Source organism: Vigna radiata, chromosome 8 (assembly GCF_000741045.1).
Source record: "Vigna radiata var. radiata cultivar VC1973A chromosome 8, Vradiata_ver6, whole genome shotgun sequence".
In the NCBI taxonomy this organism is placed as follows: domain Eukaryota; kingdom Viridiplantae; phylum Streptophyta; class Magnoliopsida; order Fabales; family Fabaceae; genus Vigna; species Vigna radiata.
In genome coordinates this window covers 1,121,064-1,139,776 of record NC_028358.1, presented here as the reverse complement: position 1 = coordinate 1,139,776, position 18,713 = coordinate 1,121,064, and the positions used below count along the sequence as shown (strand labels likewise).

At 32.7% G+C, this 18,713-nt stretch overlaps 3 protein-coding genes across 7 annotated transcripts; 1 reads left to right on the top strand and 2 right to left on the bottom strand.

The window, feature by feature from the left end:
• Positions 1–1,338: 1,338 nt before the first annotated feature.
• LOC106771080 (protein PROTON GRADIENT REGULATION 5, chloroplastic) lies at positions 1,339–2,800 on the bottom strand. The gene is made up of 2 exons (XM_014656980.2): positions 2,349–2,800; positions 1,339–1,644 (listed from the first exon to the last, which is right to left on the bottom strand). The coding sequence occupies exons 1-2, from the start codon at positions 2,622–2,624 to the stop codon at positions 1,540–1,542; spliced, it is 381 nt and encodes a 126-aa protein (XP_014512466.1). The 5' UTR covers positions 2,625–2,800; the 3' UTR covers positions 1,339–1,539.
• An 8,955-nt stretch (positions 2,801–11,755) lies between these two features.
• On the top strand, positions 11,756–15,709 carry LOC106772594. Of its 3 annotated transcripts, none has more exons than XM_014659098.2 (2): positions 11,756–12,304; positions 12,410–12,945. In XM_014659098.2, exons 1-2 carry the CDS (start codon positions 11,846–11,848, stop codon positions 12,716–12,718), a joined length of 768 nt encoding a protein of 255 aa, XP_014514584.1. In that variant the 5' UTR covers positions 11,756–11,845; the 3' UTR covers positions 12,719–12,945. The 3 variants fall into 3 exon arrangements, 1 of the variants encoding a protein (XP_014514584.1); XR_001376602.2 differs by adding an exon at positions 15,617–15,709 and having other exon boundaries at positions 11,758–12,790; XR_002669077.1 differs by adding an exon at positions 15,617–15,708 and having other exon boundaries at positions 11,758–12,794.
• LOC106772592 (actin-related protein 2/3 complex subunit 2B) lies at positions 13,433–17,567 on the bottom strand. Of its 3 annotated transcripts, XM_014659096.2 has the most exons (10): positions 17,349–17,536; positions 16,876–16,942; positions 16,352–16,556; positions 15,646–15,812; positions 15,046–15,123; positions 14,827–14,959; positions 14,565–14,656; positions 14,423–14,479; positions 14,140–14,191; positions 13,433–13,860 (listed from the first exon to the last, which is right to left on the bottom strand). In XM_014659096.2, the coding sequence occupies exons 1-10, from the start codon at positions 17,411–17,413 to the stop codon at positions 13,679–13,681; spliced, it is 1,098 nt and encodes a 365-aa protein (XP_014514582.1). In that variant the 5' UTR covers positions 17,414–17,536; the 3' UTR covers positions 13,433–13,678. The 3 variants fall into 3 exon arrangements, with proteins under 3 accessions (XP_014514582.1, XP_022640454.1, XP_014514583.1); XM_022784733.1 differs by lacking the exon at positions 15,646–15,812 and having other exon boundaries at positions 14,827–14,943; positions 17,349–17,567; XM_014659097.2 differs by lacking the exon at positions 16,876–16,942 and having other exon boundaries at positions 17,349–17,533.
• Positions 17,568–18,713: the final 1,146 nt, after the last annotated feature.

Genomic DNA, 18,713 nt, shown 5'->3' with positions numbered 1-18,713 from the left:
TTAAAGTTAAAAAATATATAAAAAATTGGAAATTTAATTAAAAAGAATATATTTAAGGCAAAAAAATGTATTAGAATTTTGAAAATGTTTGATATTGTTATCTTACTTTTCTGCAAATTTTATATCAGTATTTAAACAGAAGAGGAAGAATAATAAGATTGAAAGCTTAAATTCATTTTTTGTAACCTTGTAGTATAATGAACGCTTAATTTGTGTTCATATGAAATTTAAATCTTAGATTGTTTTCTGGATTTTCAAAATTACGCAAGTTTAGTTCACCGTATATATATATATACACATAATATTTAACATAATGTTAAGATATTTATTATAATAACATATATTAATATTAATTGTCAAATTTACTAATATATCGATTAAATTAATGACACATTATTATCACTTATATACGTGTAACATTTCTTGTAAATAATTAAATGGTATATTAATATTGATTAAAAATTGAGTAACTTAAAAAGCAAACTGAAAGGTCAAATTTATAATTAAAATTTTATATTATAGAAACTAAAAATGCATGTGTTGAACCGTAAGGATTAAACGCTAATTGAATGTGGTTAATAACATTGTTTAAAACTACAGATATATTTGTTAAATCATTTTTAAGTGTATAGTTTAATACTTTTAATAGTTTTAAATTATTGTGTTAGAATTCTTTAAGTATCCTGAATTCAAGAAAATAAAGTGAAGACGACTGCTATAAAATGAATGCTTACCTAAAACTACACTTAATAGTCCTAAGTGATTTTATATATTATACTTCATTCAAATAAGTTGTAAACAAAAGAAGATTAATTGATTCGATATATATGAAATAATCAAAATAAAAATGTTTTTTTTTATATATAAACGATACACAATAATTTTTATAAATAACCATTTTTATAAACAAAAACTTCTTAGTTGTTACATTACTCTTATTAGCCAGTGTCAAAACATGGTTGTGTTTTCAGACATAAAGAAAACTATACATAAAAATAGAACCGATTCATTATTAACATCTGAATCTGGTTTGAGAAGCAACACATTTGTTCATAATCAAAGTATATAACAGTTGGAAAGAAAAGATGCAGTAGAATTTGATCTGCAACATATTACATCGACTAAATATAAAATCAATTTATAATATATAAATAAATATAAATCTCTTTTTATAAACTGATTTTATAAAATTAAATTAGATTTAAAATTTATCTCTTGTCACAAAGTTGAAATCGAATATGCTTTTTACTCAAATAGTTGACAGAAACAAGAAGCAGAAAAGTTATGAAAAATATGTTGTATAGTAGCATTGCTTTGTTCATTGTATCAACGTTGATATGTAGATCACCTCTGGTTTTATAATATACTTCATGTATCTAGAGGACAAAATAAGAGAACAATACTTGAGAATGAAAAGTCACAACTAGAGAGAGATTTGTTCCTAGTTTACATTCTTCTGTCAATTGAAAACCACCAAGTTCAAACTTGATACTTTCTCACATGGTAATTACAAAATATGAGGAACATTTTGCTAATCTATCATGCAAGAAACCCAAGCCATTCTCCATTCTTCTTGGCCAACCTGATCAACCCTTGTCTCTGTTTTCCATCTGCTCCTATTGATTTGCAAAATTCCGTGATTACCTAACATTTCAAAGTGTAAAACTTCAGCACAAGAAAGAAAGATCATGTTTCATGCTTGCATCAACGTTTTGTTTTGTAATCGGTCATTGAAGATGTATGGACTAGAATACAAGATAAAAAGTACAGCCATTTCATTTCCCATGAATTCATTTCTTTCTTCTAACAGGAGTTTTAACAAACACAAAAAGGACAGTTAAGGTGTGTGTCTGTGTGAGTGATGGATCCAGATTCATCTCTTCTCCAATCTTTTATTTTCAACCTTTTCTACATGTTATGTTCTTTCAAACCAACAAAATTGAGATGTAGTTCAGTAGGTTCTGATACTTTTTTCCAATCAGATTTGAAGTTTTATTTAGATAAAAAGAGATAACATTTGATTATCAGAATAAAACTCTGAATTTGGATTGAAAACAACAAAATAACAGTATACTGCATCTAAGTTTTTTGTTTCAAACAGATCACCCTTTTGCATATTCTACTTATACTTCTTTTTCAACAGGTTTCAAATCCTTCAATCCAATGCTTGGAAACAAAGACATACCACACAAACAACATACCAAGCCCGATTCACAAGAACTAATGACCCAACATGAATCATGGTCCCAAGTTCAAAAATTTCCCCCACCCCACAAACAGAATCATCAAATTAAGCAAAAGGGTGATCACAACAAACAGCAATTCTTGAAAAGAACATCGAATTTCACCTGGGAGTGTAGAGCAATTGCTTTGCCTCTAAGCTGGTTGAAACGCTTCTTGCCAACAATGTTCCGAGTGACCACAACAAGAGGTGCAAAGATACCCTTCCCTTCATTGACATTCTTCATCATTGGCTGCAATCTCACTGGCTTTCCCCTTCCCACGCGAACCTGTGATGGCACTGACTTGGCCAACAAGGTGTAGTCCTCACCAAGAATTGAAGAGCCCCAACTTCCATAGAAGGAAGAACCAACACACCCAGTTGTAGAAAGTGAAGTAGCCATTTTTTGGTTATGCTCTCTGTGATTTTGCTGTGTGAATATATTGAAGGTAGAGGTTCTTGTGCTTTGTTTTTAGCCTCTTGTTGGAGCTTGAGATAGATGGCTCTAATGGCTTATATTGTGCTTGTGAAGGAAGGGATATTTGTGTGTAAATTGGAGAACCAGTGGTTTGAAATTGGACTATAGTGTGATTCACGACATGCAAGCATTTCCAGCCACACATATTGGTGGCTTTCGTTTTTAGTTTTTTCTGCTTAATTATGAAATTCCACAACTCAAATATGACTCAACTTCATGGTACCTAGCTACTTGGAGAAGATCTAAATCTCAAATTCTACTGGATTACACGTATTTTCTAGGCTCATCCTAACCCTAGCTACGTCATTTTTTTTTCACGACCAAAAATTCATTTAGGAGAGATTACGTAATAATTCGATGATAGATTTTTATATTCATCTAACATATAATACAAGGATAAAATGGTCAAAAAAGTGTAAAGTTTTGTAATTTTTTTAAGAAAGAAGAGTGTAAAAAGTAAGTAAAGATAGTGTCAAATGAATATAAAAAATTTAAATGTGTCAAAAAATCATTTCTCTTACCAATAATATAAAATTCCAGTTAATTTCACGAACATTTACAACTTAAAACTTATTATAATAATAAATTTATGAGTTTTTCTTATATAATATTGAACTTCCTCATTTTTAATTAATATAAAGGATGATTAATTATATTTTTGGTTTAAAATTTAGATTTTCAATACTATAATAATCTTTACAGATTTGTTTTTGATACCATTCTAAAAAACTTCTTACTAATAAAGATATGACTTTATTTGTACCTAACAAATTTTTCATCAATTATGATTTATAATTTTTATGTGAATAAAACCAAACTACTAATATCTAAACATGTTATTCATAACAAAATGGTGCTTATATAACCTAATTTTAAAGATTAAGAGTTATTTTAAGTATAATTAAGCTAACTTTTTCTTTATTATATAAAATAAGAAAACATAAAGGTTGTTTGAGAGTGACAACTCATTGCTCAATTAAATTGTATTGAAAATTATTAGCAAATGTGTCGAAAAGGTTTTAAATGTATGGAAAATTATTAGAAAACAATGATTGAAAAAAAATGCATTGCATATTATTTTTGTTAGAAAATGGTGTTAATAGTTTGGGACAGGCGTGAGCAGATAAAAAAGTGTAGAGAATCTAGAACTTCAAAAATTGACCAAACCTAACAAAATTACATTTTCTTCATAAATTCCAACATGCAAGCGGAGTCTGATTATAATAATGCCAGCCGAATTATAGTAGATATACGTGGTAAAGTATATAATAATATTAAATGTGTATTTTCTTAATAAATGAATTGATGACTGAGTAATACCTCACTCTACTTAATTTATATACTATAATTTAATGCTATATATTCTTTATTAAGATATCGAATGTATATTTTTATTTTAAATAAACATATCAAATTATGATGATTAAATATTTATAAATGGTTATCTAAGAACCATCATGATTTCAAAGAATTTAATTAATATAATTTCAAAAAATCATCTTATAAGAAGAATGTTACATATATTGTAATAATTTAACCTCACTCTTATTCTATTCTGTGGGAGATTTACAGAGTTTTTATTAAATATGTGATATTAATAGCAAACACGAGTCTTTTAAAAACACGTTTGTTGTACGAATAATAATAGTAATGGCTTTTATTTGAATTTTTTTTATAAAGTTTAAAAGCATTTTATGAAGTTTTAAAACAATAAATTTAACGGGGAAGAAAACGTTAGTTATTAAAGAGTGATTAAAATTTTGACTTTTCATATTTATTTATATATATTTTTTAAAATTTATGAAGTAAAAGTTTTTGAAAGAGATTAGTATTTAAAAAAATGTATATTTTATGGTAAATTTATTTGAACTTAGTTTTAAAAAATAACTTTATTTGCATTATCATTTTGCTATACATTTTTAATTAATTCATTTTTTAAGTATTATTTGCCAAGAAAATTATAAAATAAAATAACTAAATTATTTGAATTTATTTTTTATTGATCAAATAGAAAAAAAATAAAGGAGAGAAAAATAGTTGTGAGCATGACCAACCTTTAGAGTAGTTATCGTCTAAAATCTCAATAAACCTAAATTTCCCACTAATGTAGCATATGGACTTAGTACTTATTAAGTTTAGAAATTGTAGAATTAAAACCTATTTTATTTATTAAAACTAAAACTATCTAAAACTAGGTGGGAAAAATAAAATGCATTATAAAAACAAAAGAAACTAAATGCATGATTAAACCTATCTAAATGATGAATGAATAAAAGAAAATATTACCTACTGTTATGAATCAAATGCAATGAAGAAAGAGTATGTAAAACCTAATGAGCAAAAAGCCTAAAGTTGCAGTACTATTATGTTATAAAAAGAAGAAAGAAAAAAAATACTAATAAAAGAACCAAAGCATGCAAATGATCCTAATTCTACTAAATAACTGATATTAAATCTGAAAATAAAATTCTAATTGAAACAACAATATTAAAACAGGATTAAAACAACTATCCTAAAACTATTCTTCTATCAAACAAACTAACTAAGAAAAAAAATGCATACAAAGAATTCAATTAAAAACAGTTTCCAAAATTAACAAACATTGAAATGATAAAATGGGTCTCAGTCACTCTCAAGAAGACATCCTGTAGAAGAAAGCCCATTATAGGGTCTTTGAGTCCATATTTCAGAACTTGAAATGGTGACTCTCACTCATTTTATCAACCCAATATTTGTACAATTCAGAAACGTGTAATAGCAATCATCAAAAACATCATAAAACTACTCTAAAATAAGAACAGAAGCATCTACTTTATAATATGAAAAACTCATCAACTCAGAAACAATTATCAAAAGGTAAAATCAATAACAGTGCAATTACAAAAACAAAAATGGAATCAATAAAAGTAAATGACAATCAAATGTAAATTGGATCGAACACTGAAACATAAAATTTCTTTATCGAAAGATAAAGAAGAATTACACAATACCAGAGTCCTGAAATCCCACTGCCTGTCACCCAATGGAAAGCCCCAAGAAGTCCAGAAATCAAAGTTCCTATCCTATAAAAGCTGTAAAGGAATTTACTCTAAAGCATGAGAAATCAAAAGCCGAGCCTAAGCATACCAACCTTAGTTAGGTGGCGAAATTGCAGCAATGAAAATGGAATCAAGAATTTTGAGGCCACGTGGATTCAATTCTTTTACACTATTTCTTTCTTTTACGTACAAAAATCATATTTTATGACGTACAAAAAATGAGCTATGACGTACATAGTTTTGTAAGTTATAATAGGTCTACATATTTTATGACGTAGTAAAAGTTTACATCAACATATTATGACACAGTTTCTAAAATCAGTCCATTTTTTATATGAATATTGGAGAAAAAGAATAAAGAAGCTTCATGGAAACACATCAAGAAGAGAATGATTAAAGACAAAAGTCTTGATGGTCAAAGATAAAGAACATGAAAATAATGAAAGATTTCAAACTTACGCAGCAGTGGAGACAGAGTGACAATAATGAAAAACGAAAGAAGAAGCTTGATGGAAACACATCAACAAACGAAGGAGAATGATTAAAGACGAAAGTGTTAGGAATTTAAATCAAAACCCCCTTAACGGTCATTAACGGTTATTTTTGTCTTTGTCAACCCTTCTGTATATATGTACTGTTTCAGCTTATGAGAAATAGATCTCAGTTTCTCTATCTCTGTTTCATTTTAGTTTTTCCTCTATACGTTTCTGTTTTCTCTGCATACGCTATCAGTGGTATCTAGAGCAAGGTTTAGAACCTGGGAGGCACTGTCAAAAGCAAGATCTCGTGCAATAAAGAATTTTCTTCTCACGTTTGAAATGGCTGGGCTGATTCAGAGTAGCTGCCAGTGTTTGATGGAAAGAACTTCGAGGATTGGTGTGTCAAGATGGATGCAATACTCGGGTTCCAGGAGATTGATGAAGTTGTGAAAATTGGGTTTAAAGAACCTATAAAGAGTGCTACGGATGAAGAAAAGAAGGCATACAAAGAGAACAGAAAGTTAGACTGCAAAGCACGCACGATCTTGCATCAATGCATTTCGCCAGCAATTTTCCAGAAAGTATCAAAGGCGACAACGGCTAAAGAAACATGGGAAATCCTACAAGATGGTTATGGAACTACTGGAAATATGAAGGAAATTAGACTTCAGTCGCTGCGACGCCAGTACGAGCTTCTAAGCATGGGAGAACAGGAAACTGTTGAAGGGTACATAGGCAGGATTCAAGTGATCGTCAATGCAATGCGTTCATGTGACAAGATCGTTAAGCACAAGAAGATAGTTCACAAAATGTTGAGGACCCTAACACCTCATTACGACCACATTGTCGTAGCCATTCTGGAAAGCAGAGATTTGGAGAAATTAAAGGTTGAAGAGTTACAAAACTCACTTGAAGTCCACGAACAACGTCTGTTGGAGAGGAAAGCCACAGAGCAAGAAACTGCACAAAGCCAAGCTCTGCAAACCAAGATTTACAAGAATCGTGGAACAGGCAGAGGCAGAGGTAAGTATCGCGGTTGTGGAGGCAGAAGTGGAGGCAGAAATAGTATGGAACAAAACAAAGATGCTGAAGGCAATGAACAAGGAAGTTGCAGAGGTAGAGGAAAGCCCAGAGGCAGAGGTGGAAGAAAGAACCCCGACAAGAGAAATATACAGTGTTTTATGTGTAATAAATTTGGACATTATTCATCTGAGTGTTGGCACAATGATAATGTCAAGAAAGAACACAACGATGAGGTGAATCTTGCGAAAGAGGAACTTCTTTCAGATACAGAACATGTTGCTTTGATGAGTTTGGTTACGGATAAAAGAAGCGATGGTAACTGGATTAAAGCAAGTGGTGAATCATTGAAAAGAGCGACAAGCAAAGACAAGGATAGATGTGGCAGAGAGACTGTCCAGACAAAACATGTGTCATCAAATGAAGAAATGAAACATGCAAAGGAACAAGTGTCATCAGACGAAGAAACAAAACATGCAAAGATTGAGGTGTCAACGGATAAGTGTCGAACAGAACACGTGTCTTTGGCTGGAGAAACGAATCATGTTCAGGAGGAGATGTCGTGGTATCTCGACTCAGCATGCTCTAACCATATGATGGGGAACAGAAGTTGGCTGATTGACTTGAATACCAGCGTCAAAAGCAGCTTTCGATTTGCAGACAACAGTATAATACGAGTAGAAGGTTCAGGCAAAGTGTTGATCACTCGGAAGGATGGAAAATCTGTCTTCATACACAATGTTCTCTATGTGCCCACGTTTAAGAGTAATCTCCTGAGCCTTGGTCAACTTCTCGAAAAGGATTACACTATGAATCTGCGAAAAGGATACATTGAAGTCTATGATGAAAAACAACGATTGCTAATCAAGGCACCTATTGGTCAAAACAGAACATTCAAGGTTAACTTGAATGTTGTTGATATACATTGCTTAGCTGCAGAAGGCACGGACACAAAAGAGTGGCTTTGGCACTATCGTTTTGGACATCTAAATTTCGGAAGCCTGTGTCAGTTGAGAGATAAAAATCTCGTAAGAGGTATACCTGATTTCGCTGTTCCAAGCAAAGTGTGTGAAGGCTGCGTTGCTGGTAAACAAACTAGAAATGTCTTTAAAAAGCATGCTTACAAACGGGCAATACACGTGTTGAATGTTATTCATGCAGATGTATGTGGTCCATTTGACGTGTTATCACTAGGAGGTAACAAATATTTCTTACTTTTTGTAGATGAATTCTCTAGGAAAATTTGGGTTTATTTACTTAAAGAAAAGAAAGAAACTTATACATACTTTGTTCAATTTTGCTGCATGGTTGAGAGGCAATCGGGTTACCAAATCAAGATTCTTAGAACTGATGGTGGGGGCGAGTTCAATTCAGCAGACATGAGTAAATTATGTGCAAGTAAGGGAATTAGACATGAAGTCACAACACCGTATACCCCTCAACACAATGGGTTGGCCGAAAGGAGAAACCGCATGATATTAGACATGGTCAGATGTATGATTAAAGGAAAGAAGTTGCCTAAGTTCATTTGGGGTGAAGCAGTTGGAACAACAACCTATATCCTGAATAGATGTCCCACAAAAGCACTGTCAGATTCAACACCAGAGGAAATGTGGTCGAGAACAAAGCCTGATGTGCGACACCTGAAAATATTTAGTTCAATTTGTTACAAGCACATACCATCTGAAAGAAGAAAGAAATTTGATGATAGAAGTGAAGTGCTCATTCTTGTAAGGTATCATCCAACATGTGCTTATAGGATGTTTGATCCGATTAAACATCAAATTGTGATTGGAAGAGACGTCATTGTTGATGAAACAACAACTTACAAATGGAGAGAAGATGAAGCTTCTCCAGCTCAAGGTTCTGGAACTGTGATGACCTTCTGGCCAATAGAAAATAGTTTGGAAGAAACCAGAACAGAAGCTATCAGTGGAAATGGAGACACAAGGAGATCTCAGAGAACGCGTTTTCCATCCACAAGACTCACCAATTATGAGTTATTCTCTGATAGTGATATTACTGACTCTGGTGATATTGTTCAGTGTGCTCTTTTTGCAGGTGCTGAGTTACTAACTTGGGAACAAGCAATTGAAATCAAGGAGTGGCGTGATGCAATGCAAGAGGAGCTTACAGCCATAGAGTGAAATAAAACTTGGAGACTGATGGAGCTGCCAAAAGATAAGAAGGCTATAGACGTGAAATGGGTATACAAAACCAAGTTAAAACCAGATGGAACAGTAGCGAAACTGAAAGCAAGACTGGTTGCTAAAGGTTTCTTGCAGAAACCTGGGATAGATTTCAATGATGTTTATGCTCCAGTTGCACGAATTGAGACTGTTAGAATAGTTGTTGCCATTGCCAACGCTAAAAGCTGGATCATACATCAAATGGACGTGAAATCTGCTTTCCTCAATGGCCGTCTTGAGGAAGAAGTATTCGTGAATCAACCACCTGGCTTCACTATAAAAGGGCAAGAATCAAAGGTGTATCAGTTGAGCAAAGCCTTGTATGGTCTTTGACAGGCACCACGAGCTTGGAACAAGCATATTGACGCTTTGCTCATCAGGTATGGCTTTAACAAATGTTCAGTTGAATATGGTATTTACGTTCAATCTGTTGAGCAGGTAGGAACACTTATGGTGTGCTTATATGTTGACGATTTGCTGATCACTGGGAGCTCAACAAGAGAGATTGAGCGATTCAAAACAAAGATGAAGAATGAACTTGAGATGACCGATCTCGGGACCTTAGGATATTTCCTTGGACTGGAGTTTGTACAGACTGAAGATGGGTTGATCATGCATCAAAGGAAGTACATTCTTGAAACTCTAGAGAGATTCAATTTGAAGAACTGTAATAGCACAAGCATCCCAATCATGGCCAACATTAAGCTTTCGTCACATCAGGAAGAAGCCAAAGTTGACGCTACGCTCTACAAACAGATTGTTGGAACACTACGTTATATCTGCAACAGTCGTCCGGATATCAGCTTCGGAGTTGGACTTCTCAGCAGGTTTATGCACGATCCAAGGCAACCTCATCTAAATGCAGCAAAACACATTTTTCGGTATCTGAAAGGAACAACAGATCATGGATTGCATTTCCCAAGAGCTATCAGTGGCACAAACAATGTATTGGAAGCTTGGTGTGATGCAGATTGGAGTGGTGATCAAGTAGACAGGAAAAGTACTTTCGGCTATCTGTTCAAGCTAATGGGAGCTTCAGTGTCTTGGTGTTCGAAGAAACAGGCAGTGGTTGCGCTTTCATCATGTGAGGCAGAATATATTTCAGCAGCAGAGGCAGCATGTCAATGTGCATGGATTGAAACCATTCTTCGAGAGTTGATGATCGAGCATCCCAAACCCACACAGCTAATGGTGGACAACAAGTCAGCGATAAGCCTATCCAAGAACCCAGTCTCGCATGGAAGGAGTAAGCACATCGAAACGAAGTTTCATTACCTCAGAGAACGCGTCAGTGAAGGAAAACTGGAACTTGTCTATTGCAGCATAGATGAGCAAATAACAGATGTATTTACCAAAGCACTTCGTCAGAATCGTTTTGAAAGAATCAAAGATTTACTTTACTTGGAGTTAAATCGTTAAGTGATTTAGATTTAAAGGGGAGTGTTAGGAATTTAAATCAAAACCCCCTTAACGGTCATTAACGGTTATTTTTGTCTTTGTCAACCCTTTTGTATATATGTACTGTTTCAGCTTATGAGAAATAGATCTCAGTTTCTCTATCTTTGTTTCATTTTAGTTTTTCCTCTATACGTTTCTGTTTTCTCTGCATACGCTATCAGAAAGTCCTGATGGTTGAAGATAAAGAACATGAGAATAATGAAAGATTTCAAATTTACGCAGCAGCGGAGACAGAGTGACAATGATGAAAGACGAAAGAAGAAGCTTGATGGAAAGCAGCAAAGAGAAAGACTTTGAAAGAGAGACTTAAGTTAACGTGAAATTATAGTAAATGTGTATGGAAAATAAACTTTTAAAAGGAATATAAGCACGTTTAATTATAACATTTCAATTTTTTACACTGTTTGACACATTTTTGCTTCGATGTTAACTGAAAAACGCATTTAAAAAATAACAAATAAAGTTAACAAAATTGGGTAAAAAGGACTAAAAACCAGAGTTTTCTAAAGTTGAAGTACTAAATTGTGAAAGACTAAAACCAAAATCGTCCCAAAATATAGGGACTAAAAACATATTTAATCCTTTATTCTTTTTAGATGATTTATTTATTTGATTTTGCATGTATGTTATCTTCTAGTGTGTGACTTAACTCTCCTTAAAATTAATGCTTTTTGCTATGTGATCATGGTAACATTTAAATTTTTAATCTAGGTTTTCATCATTTATATGTATCATTTTGTGAAAAATAGAGTTTTAAAATAAACAATCTTTTATATGTATCAAATGAATTGAAAAAAAAGGAGAATGAAATGTAAATAGAACAAGCTTTTATAATTTGGATTGGAAAGAGTGTCACAGAAGTACCAAATCTCGATTAATTTGAAATAATTTTCTGTCTTTTTATTCAGTGAAAAGCAAAAGGGAAGGAAACAACAACCTTAACAGACATAACTAGATTGCAGATGGCATCGTTGACGACCCATCTGTCCGGTTTTATCATCTTCTTCCCTATTGGCATTCGCCGTTTAGTCTCTTCAACTTCCCTTTACCTTCACAACCCCTCTCACTTTCGCTCCAAGCTTTGGTACTTCTCTGACCCAAAGTGGAAGACCCTTGATCTCTACGCTGTCCTCATCGCCCTCCCCGTGTTCTCTTTCACCGAGTTTTTCCTCTTCTTCTCGTTTTCTGGTCACCCCGTTTACAAATTCTCCTTCTTCCAACAATCCCTGGCCGTTTTGGCCTTCTGGCTCTTGACCATTTTGATCATAGTCCGTGAACGCGTGGGAGGAACGTCGTTGGTCGATGAAGGTTTTGTTTTTTTGTCCGGTGGGATTGTTTTCTTGCTGGAGTATTCTGTGATGGAAAAAGGGGTATCAGGTCTTGCGGGTTCTGTGTATGGATATTTGGGAGGGTTGACACTGGTGTGTGCTGGTGCTTGTATTTACTTAGCGGTTAAGCCTTCGGCTTTTTTTGCAGAGTTTTTGTTGTCTTGTGGTTTGATGTTTAAGGGCACTTGGTTGTTGCAGGCGGGGTTTTCTTTGTACACTGATTTGTTTGGGCTGAAGGGGTGTAGAAAGATCAATTTTTTAGAGTCCCAAAAGCAGCTTGTTGATGTGCATTGTGATCTTGATGAGGATAGTTTGAGGGGTGTGACTTTGATGAATTTTCTGTTCACCGTGCATGCTATTGGGGTGGTGGTTTTGGCTTTTGGGGCATTTGGGGTGGTGGCAGGTAACAGGAGTTTGAAAAGTGGGGAGGCAAAGGGACCTTTGCTGTCTGAGAGTGAATCATCGAGCTTTCGGACGTTGGCTCTTCCGGATCTGGAGATGGAGTGAAATGTTAATGGCTTTGGTAGAATAACAAAAAGGGAAGTTTGCATTGTGAATCATTGGTTTTTCACCTGCCAGGTAGGTAGGTTGATTGCCTACCTTTGATTTTGTTTTTTGTGTTGAGCTGACTTTGTAACCACGTTTCTTATCATGGTATTTTAAACTATAAATGTTTACAAATTACAGTTACAGTCTATGAAAGTAATGATATTTGGATTAAAGTTAAGGTCTTATTTATTTGTATTGGTTTTCTCTTTTGTTGAAGAGAACACATTTAAAGCCTGCCTGTTGTAACCTGAATTCCACATGCAAAACTAAAAATATGCAATCGGGAACCATATTAATAGTTTGAGGATCAGTAGTTTGATACGTGATTGCACCTATTAGTTTATTATGTGAAGGCAGTTTTGTTTTAAACGTGCAATGATAATCGTATTCAATTGTTTAGAAACATTTTTTTGACCACATGAGAGCTGATTGTCAACGAGTTTAGGTGAAAACTTATGTCAATGAGCTGTTTTCTTGTGTTCTTGTAGTTACAGTTAATAATTATATTGCATCAGACAATAACAGTTACTTAACAACACCGTGAAGTAATTAAACTGAGATAACAGGCTTGTTGCAATTCACTTTTCATTCTTACACTTATCTAGTTGAATACTTAAATGAAGCAAACATTAGATGGAATAGAACCCTCTTGAAGGGATTATACTCACACTGTGTAAAACCTTTCGGTATAAAACTTCATCGTGATTGCTATACAGAGACATTACACTTGCAACATTACAAATTTGGTAGATGTCTAGACCAATGAATATGCTCCTTTTCGTTTACAATAAAGTAGTTGAAATCCATATAAATTTTATAGTTAGACATGATACAATAGGCAGTGAAGTACCAATTTTCTTGGGCCATCTTTATGAACTACATATATTACATAAAATGATTGTTGCACTGAATTCTACTCTATATTTTTGTATATCCTGTTGAAAATTTTGGGAACCTCAACCATCGTTGACGAAACCGTGTAAATCCATTAATTTTAAGTCGGAAACCGATCCTCTTTATTTTTCTTCCAATGGTTCCCCATCTCTGTTTCAGGATGACATATTTTGTTGATCTCACTAGTTTCTTTGTGTACCTATATACTGCACATTGAAAACCAATTGTGAATGAACAATTGGGATGCTGGAATGCTGTCATTCAACTTTCTTAATTTATTTTTTTACTTTATATTGTTTTCATTCATATCTATGAATTGAATATGTGCATGTTATAACACTAGTATGTTGTCTGGCATAAACAAAAAATCGCCAGTATAGCCATTAAACAATACTTTTAATTCTAAAACAAGTTTATAGTTTAGTTTGTCTCCTTAATTTGTGAATTATATTGTCAATATTGAAATGTGTTAGCAGAAGGTAGACCTTGATGTTGTTTGGTTTGTTCATTTTCTTCCGAGTTTGTTTGGTGCAGTGCCTGCATGAAAGACAAAACTATCAAAATTATGTAACAAGATTTAGTTATTTATGGTCAATGTGCATTTCTTTATGCAAATAATATAGTTCCTGGAATAGGAAATGCCTTTAGGTAGGTACTTTAAGCATACAATGGGTCCCATTTAGGTCTTGTTATATGCCTTGAGTCTTAATGCTCGAATATCTTTGTTTGGACAATGAACTTAATGCTTCAAATTAAGTGCTTCTGTACCTCAACTAAGCTTTCCAAACGCTTCCTCATCCTTCTTTGTATAAAACCTTTGGTGCTCTGCAGTACACAACACCTTCAAAACTTGGAATATCAAGGGATTTACTAAGTAGACTTTAAGAAGAAATAATAATATTGATGTTACCTTCACATGATATCTAACATAGGTACTAAAATTTAATAGACTCCAGACAGTTTTGTCTAGCCTATTGCCTTCAACATGGCGAGAAGAGATATCTATTAAACATGTAAAAGGTTGTCAGTGTCAGATGCCTTGGATTCAACTTCCTCACTAATTCTTTTTTGATGTCTTGCTTGAATTTAGAGTAATTTTCAAAACTCTGTTATCAGTTTGTGGTTTGTATGAAAGTAGCTCATGTCAAAATTACTGGATGATAGAATTATACCAAAAGTGAAAAACCCTCCATTGGTACTCAAATCCTCAAAAGCTTCTCCTCTTAACTCTGGTGGAGGAATGGCTGACCAGTTGCAGGGTGGCACCTTGGCCCATTTATCTGAACTTCCTACATCCACAAGCTCCTGTGATTGAATAGTATATAAATGTGATCGGAGCACATTGAGTTGATGAAAATAAATTACTTGGTTTCGCTTTATCAGCTACAAACCTGAAAGAAAGTTGTGGCAATAGTCACATCTGACTTTTCCTTGAAACGAATTGGGAATACTGCTATGATTCTTTGTGGCTGCATGTAGCAAGTATTAGGTGATGAATTTGGAAAAGCTTTAGCATACTAATATCTTTTCAGACCATGAAGTTGGTAATTAGTTGTCTTGGGCTACTTGGTTGTTGAATTTCTGTTTCTTCTGGAAAATAACTAATTGGAAGGTATTTGTTATTAGCTGACAAAAATATGGAGGAAGAGAGGTTTCATGTGTCATTACATGGTTGATATTTGAATGGTACATTGGTGAAAATAAGCTAGTAGTGTAATATTTTAGATTATTCTCAACTTCTTGACTTGTTGACATACCTCACCTAGTTTATTGTATCCATGGTTCTGACAATCCTTTGATTCAGGTTCTTAACTTCCTAAGTACATGATACGATGCCCATGAAACACCTCACATTTTTTATGTAATATTATTCTATATATTATAGTAATCTTGTTCATTTTATTTGGAAGGTGTTTTTACACTTTGTTTTCTTGTTTTTCTTTGTTGCATTTGACATGACAGGTTAAAAAATTAAGTTAAGGAAGAATTACCTGTCTTATGAGAAAGAAAGGTTCTCTTGGATGGTAGACTAGTTTGATGGGTTTGTACATCCCCTGAAGTGCATCATCAGAATTCACGTTCCACAATATTTCTTTGAGCTGTGAACTCAGAATTACTGAATGTACTGATGATATTTCCCTAATGATCTTATCATAGTCTGGAACAAGAATTTGGCATCATCACAGGTTGAAATGTGAAGTTAGATTATCCGAGTCCATTTACTGAAAAGCTGCCTACAAAATGTTTATTTGTGTTTCTTTTCTATGCAGATATTTGATTTTCTGAGCAATTTAAATGTTGATAACATCTTTATACTTATTTTTCATTAGATTTCCTTGGACTACTATAATTCTTTTTTCGAATTTAATAAATATATTTTTCTTGAGTATTCATAATATCACAAATTGTGTATTTAGTTTGCATAAGCATATGTTGGTATAATATTCTGATGTTTCCTTTCACCCCTCTTTAGTCTTTCCTGAAAATTTGCGAGGAACATTAACATTCAAATTCACGACTTTATTCTTGAAGTGAAGGAGAACTAGATAGCCATTTAATTCTTCTACTTTTCTACAATGTAATACCATTATTTTCAGTGCTCACACTGATTGCGAATAAAATATTTGTAATCACTGTTGTTGTTATAAGTTGAATGTGGCTAACCATGTTCAAAGTTGATAGTTAAGGGAATCAAACCTTTGTTTCTTGGAATCTGATTAAGGTTAAGCTTCAGAGTAAGCTGGTATCCTTCTTTGGCAGGCTCTATAATCTCCACAACATTAGGACATAGACCCTTAACCATTTCAATGGTCTTAGAAGAAAGTTCCTTTGGCAGGACACCATGGCAAAGAGGTGGCATTGATATTGACAAGTAGGCTAGTTGTGGATCAGAGGCTTGAGACTGCAAACATAACACAAATAATCAATGTTACCTATAAAGTTTGTTTAAACTTCAATCTAAAATCCTTAACAAATCTAAAGATTTGCACGCAAGCAAACTCTTTTCATGTAATTTGCTGCCATGTACCAAGTTCCTTTTCACATTTTGTGTGAGGAGAGTTAGTTGACTGCATCACTGGTTTACTTGAAACATTATTGTTTGAAATAAAGGAAATTGCTATTTGTTGATTCTGCTCAAGGAACTGGATTATTGTTGGCTTATTGTGCAACAAAAAGTGTATGATTACATTGTGCAAGCTGAGACAAGATAAGAGTTTTACCTGAATATGGTACTCCACTGACCCAAATTCATACAAGTGATGATCAATCTCCAAGGCCTTCTCAGCACTGCCATGTCATTCACAAGCACTTAAAGAAGTACTGTTTTCTTAATGGGGATTATCATGATATGTACACATTTACTTGTGATGGGTATATTTTAGAAAGAATTCATTAGAGAGAATTATATATATTACTGGTTTTTGTCAATTTTTATTTAATATGAGACTTTAACTCTCATTTAGTTTCTCAATCTTTTACATTAATCTTCCATGTCATATAATAAAAAAAATCTTAAAAGTAATTGCATAAACATTAATATATTAATTTCATTATGAAAATAATTTTCAGGGATGAATTTACCTCATACTTTATCTTTTGTAACTTCCCCTCATGAAAAACTAACCAAAGAAAAGGAAAGAACAAAAACAGACACATATACTAGGAAAATTTGAACAGCATAAGGTCTTCTTACCAGTAAAGTTTTAGCAGCATTTGGTTGAGTGCTGGAGATGCTCTATCTATGCATGCCATTCTCATATAACTCTCTTCTCTTGTTTTCTGAAATTGTGTGAATTATTGGCTTGTGTTGAAGTGTTATACAATTTGAGAGAGGTTTGAGTAAAATGCAAGTTCATTGTTGCAATCATGTTTGGTAAGCTTTGAAGCAAATCCACACATATAGCCACACACTCTCTTTCACTCAACATTGGTTGCTTCATTTTTTCATCCTTTCTTTCTGTAACTTTCCCTTCTCTTTCACTCCTTCCCAAATTTTCCAATCTTTATCTTTTATGATTCATCAACAAATTAATTGATGAATCTATTGATGAATCTAAAATCTTTGTACTCCTACTTCTCATATTTTTATGATATATATATATATATATATATATATATATATATAGTTACAATACATTTTCAATTTATGTTCTTATAAATGTTAGATTTGGTTTTTGTACCATCGATTCTCTCATACACGTATTCAATATTCAACCGATAAAATTTGTATTTCATCTTTGCTTTTGTATTCTTCCTCACATTTATTAAATAAATTTTTATAAAAAAATCATATAATTTTCATTTCTATCTTCTAATTGTATATTATAAAATAATTTTATTTATAGTGAATATGAAACTTTCACCATATGTTTTCATATTAAAAAACACATATTATACGTAAAATTAAACATTAATAATTGTTTCGATAACAAATGAAATAATAAATTTAATAGATAACAAAGTTCTTTAAGAATCATACAAAAAAAAAGAAATCAAGAAAATGATAGGATTTTCGGTGAGATAAAGATAGTTTCACAAATTATTTATTAAATCTATATAAAAAAACACATATTTTTCCTTCTTAGTACTAAATAAGAAATAAAAAGAATTATAATTATATAAATTTTAAAATAAAGTATAAATATTTAAATAATTTAAGATAGGAGAAAATAAATCTATACATAATATTACTAATAGTTATATTTAATAAATCCAACTATTTGTTTGAATGTGAAAATTGGAACAATATTGTGATTTAATATATACGATAATGAAAGCTGGTAGAGAAATTTCGATGATGATTATTATAGTTTCTTCTAGAGGGTGGTATATTTTTTAAAAGAAAATGTGACCAAAAGCAACTCTTAGACATATTTGTGTTTTAATGCAATACAAGGATGTTTGAGTCTATGTTCAGAGGATTAGGTTACTTGAAAATGACTAAGCAACATTACATCGTTTTTAACAACATTTTCTTTTTCATACTTTCTTTTCACGCTTCTCCATATCAAACTAAAAATCATTATTTTTCTAAAAAATAAAAATAAAAAGCTAGCAT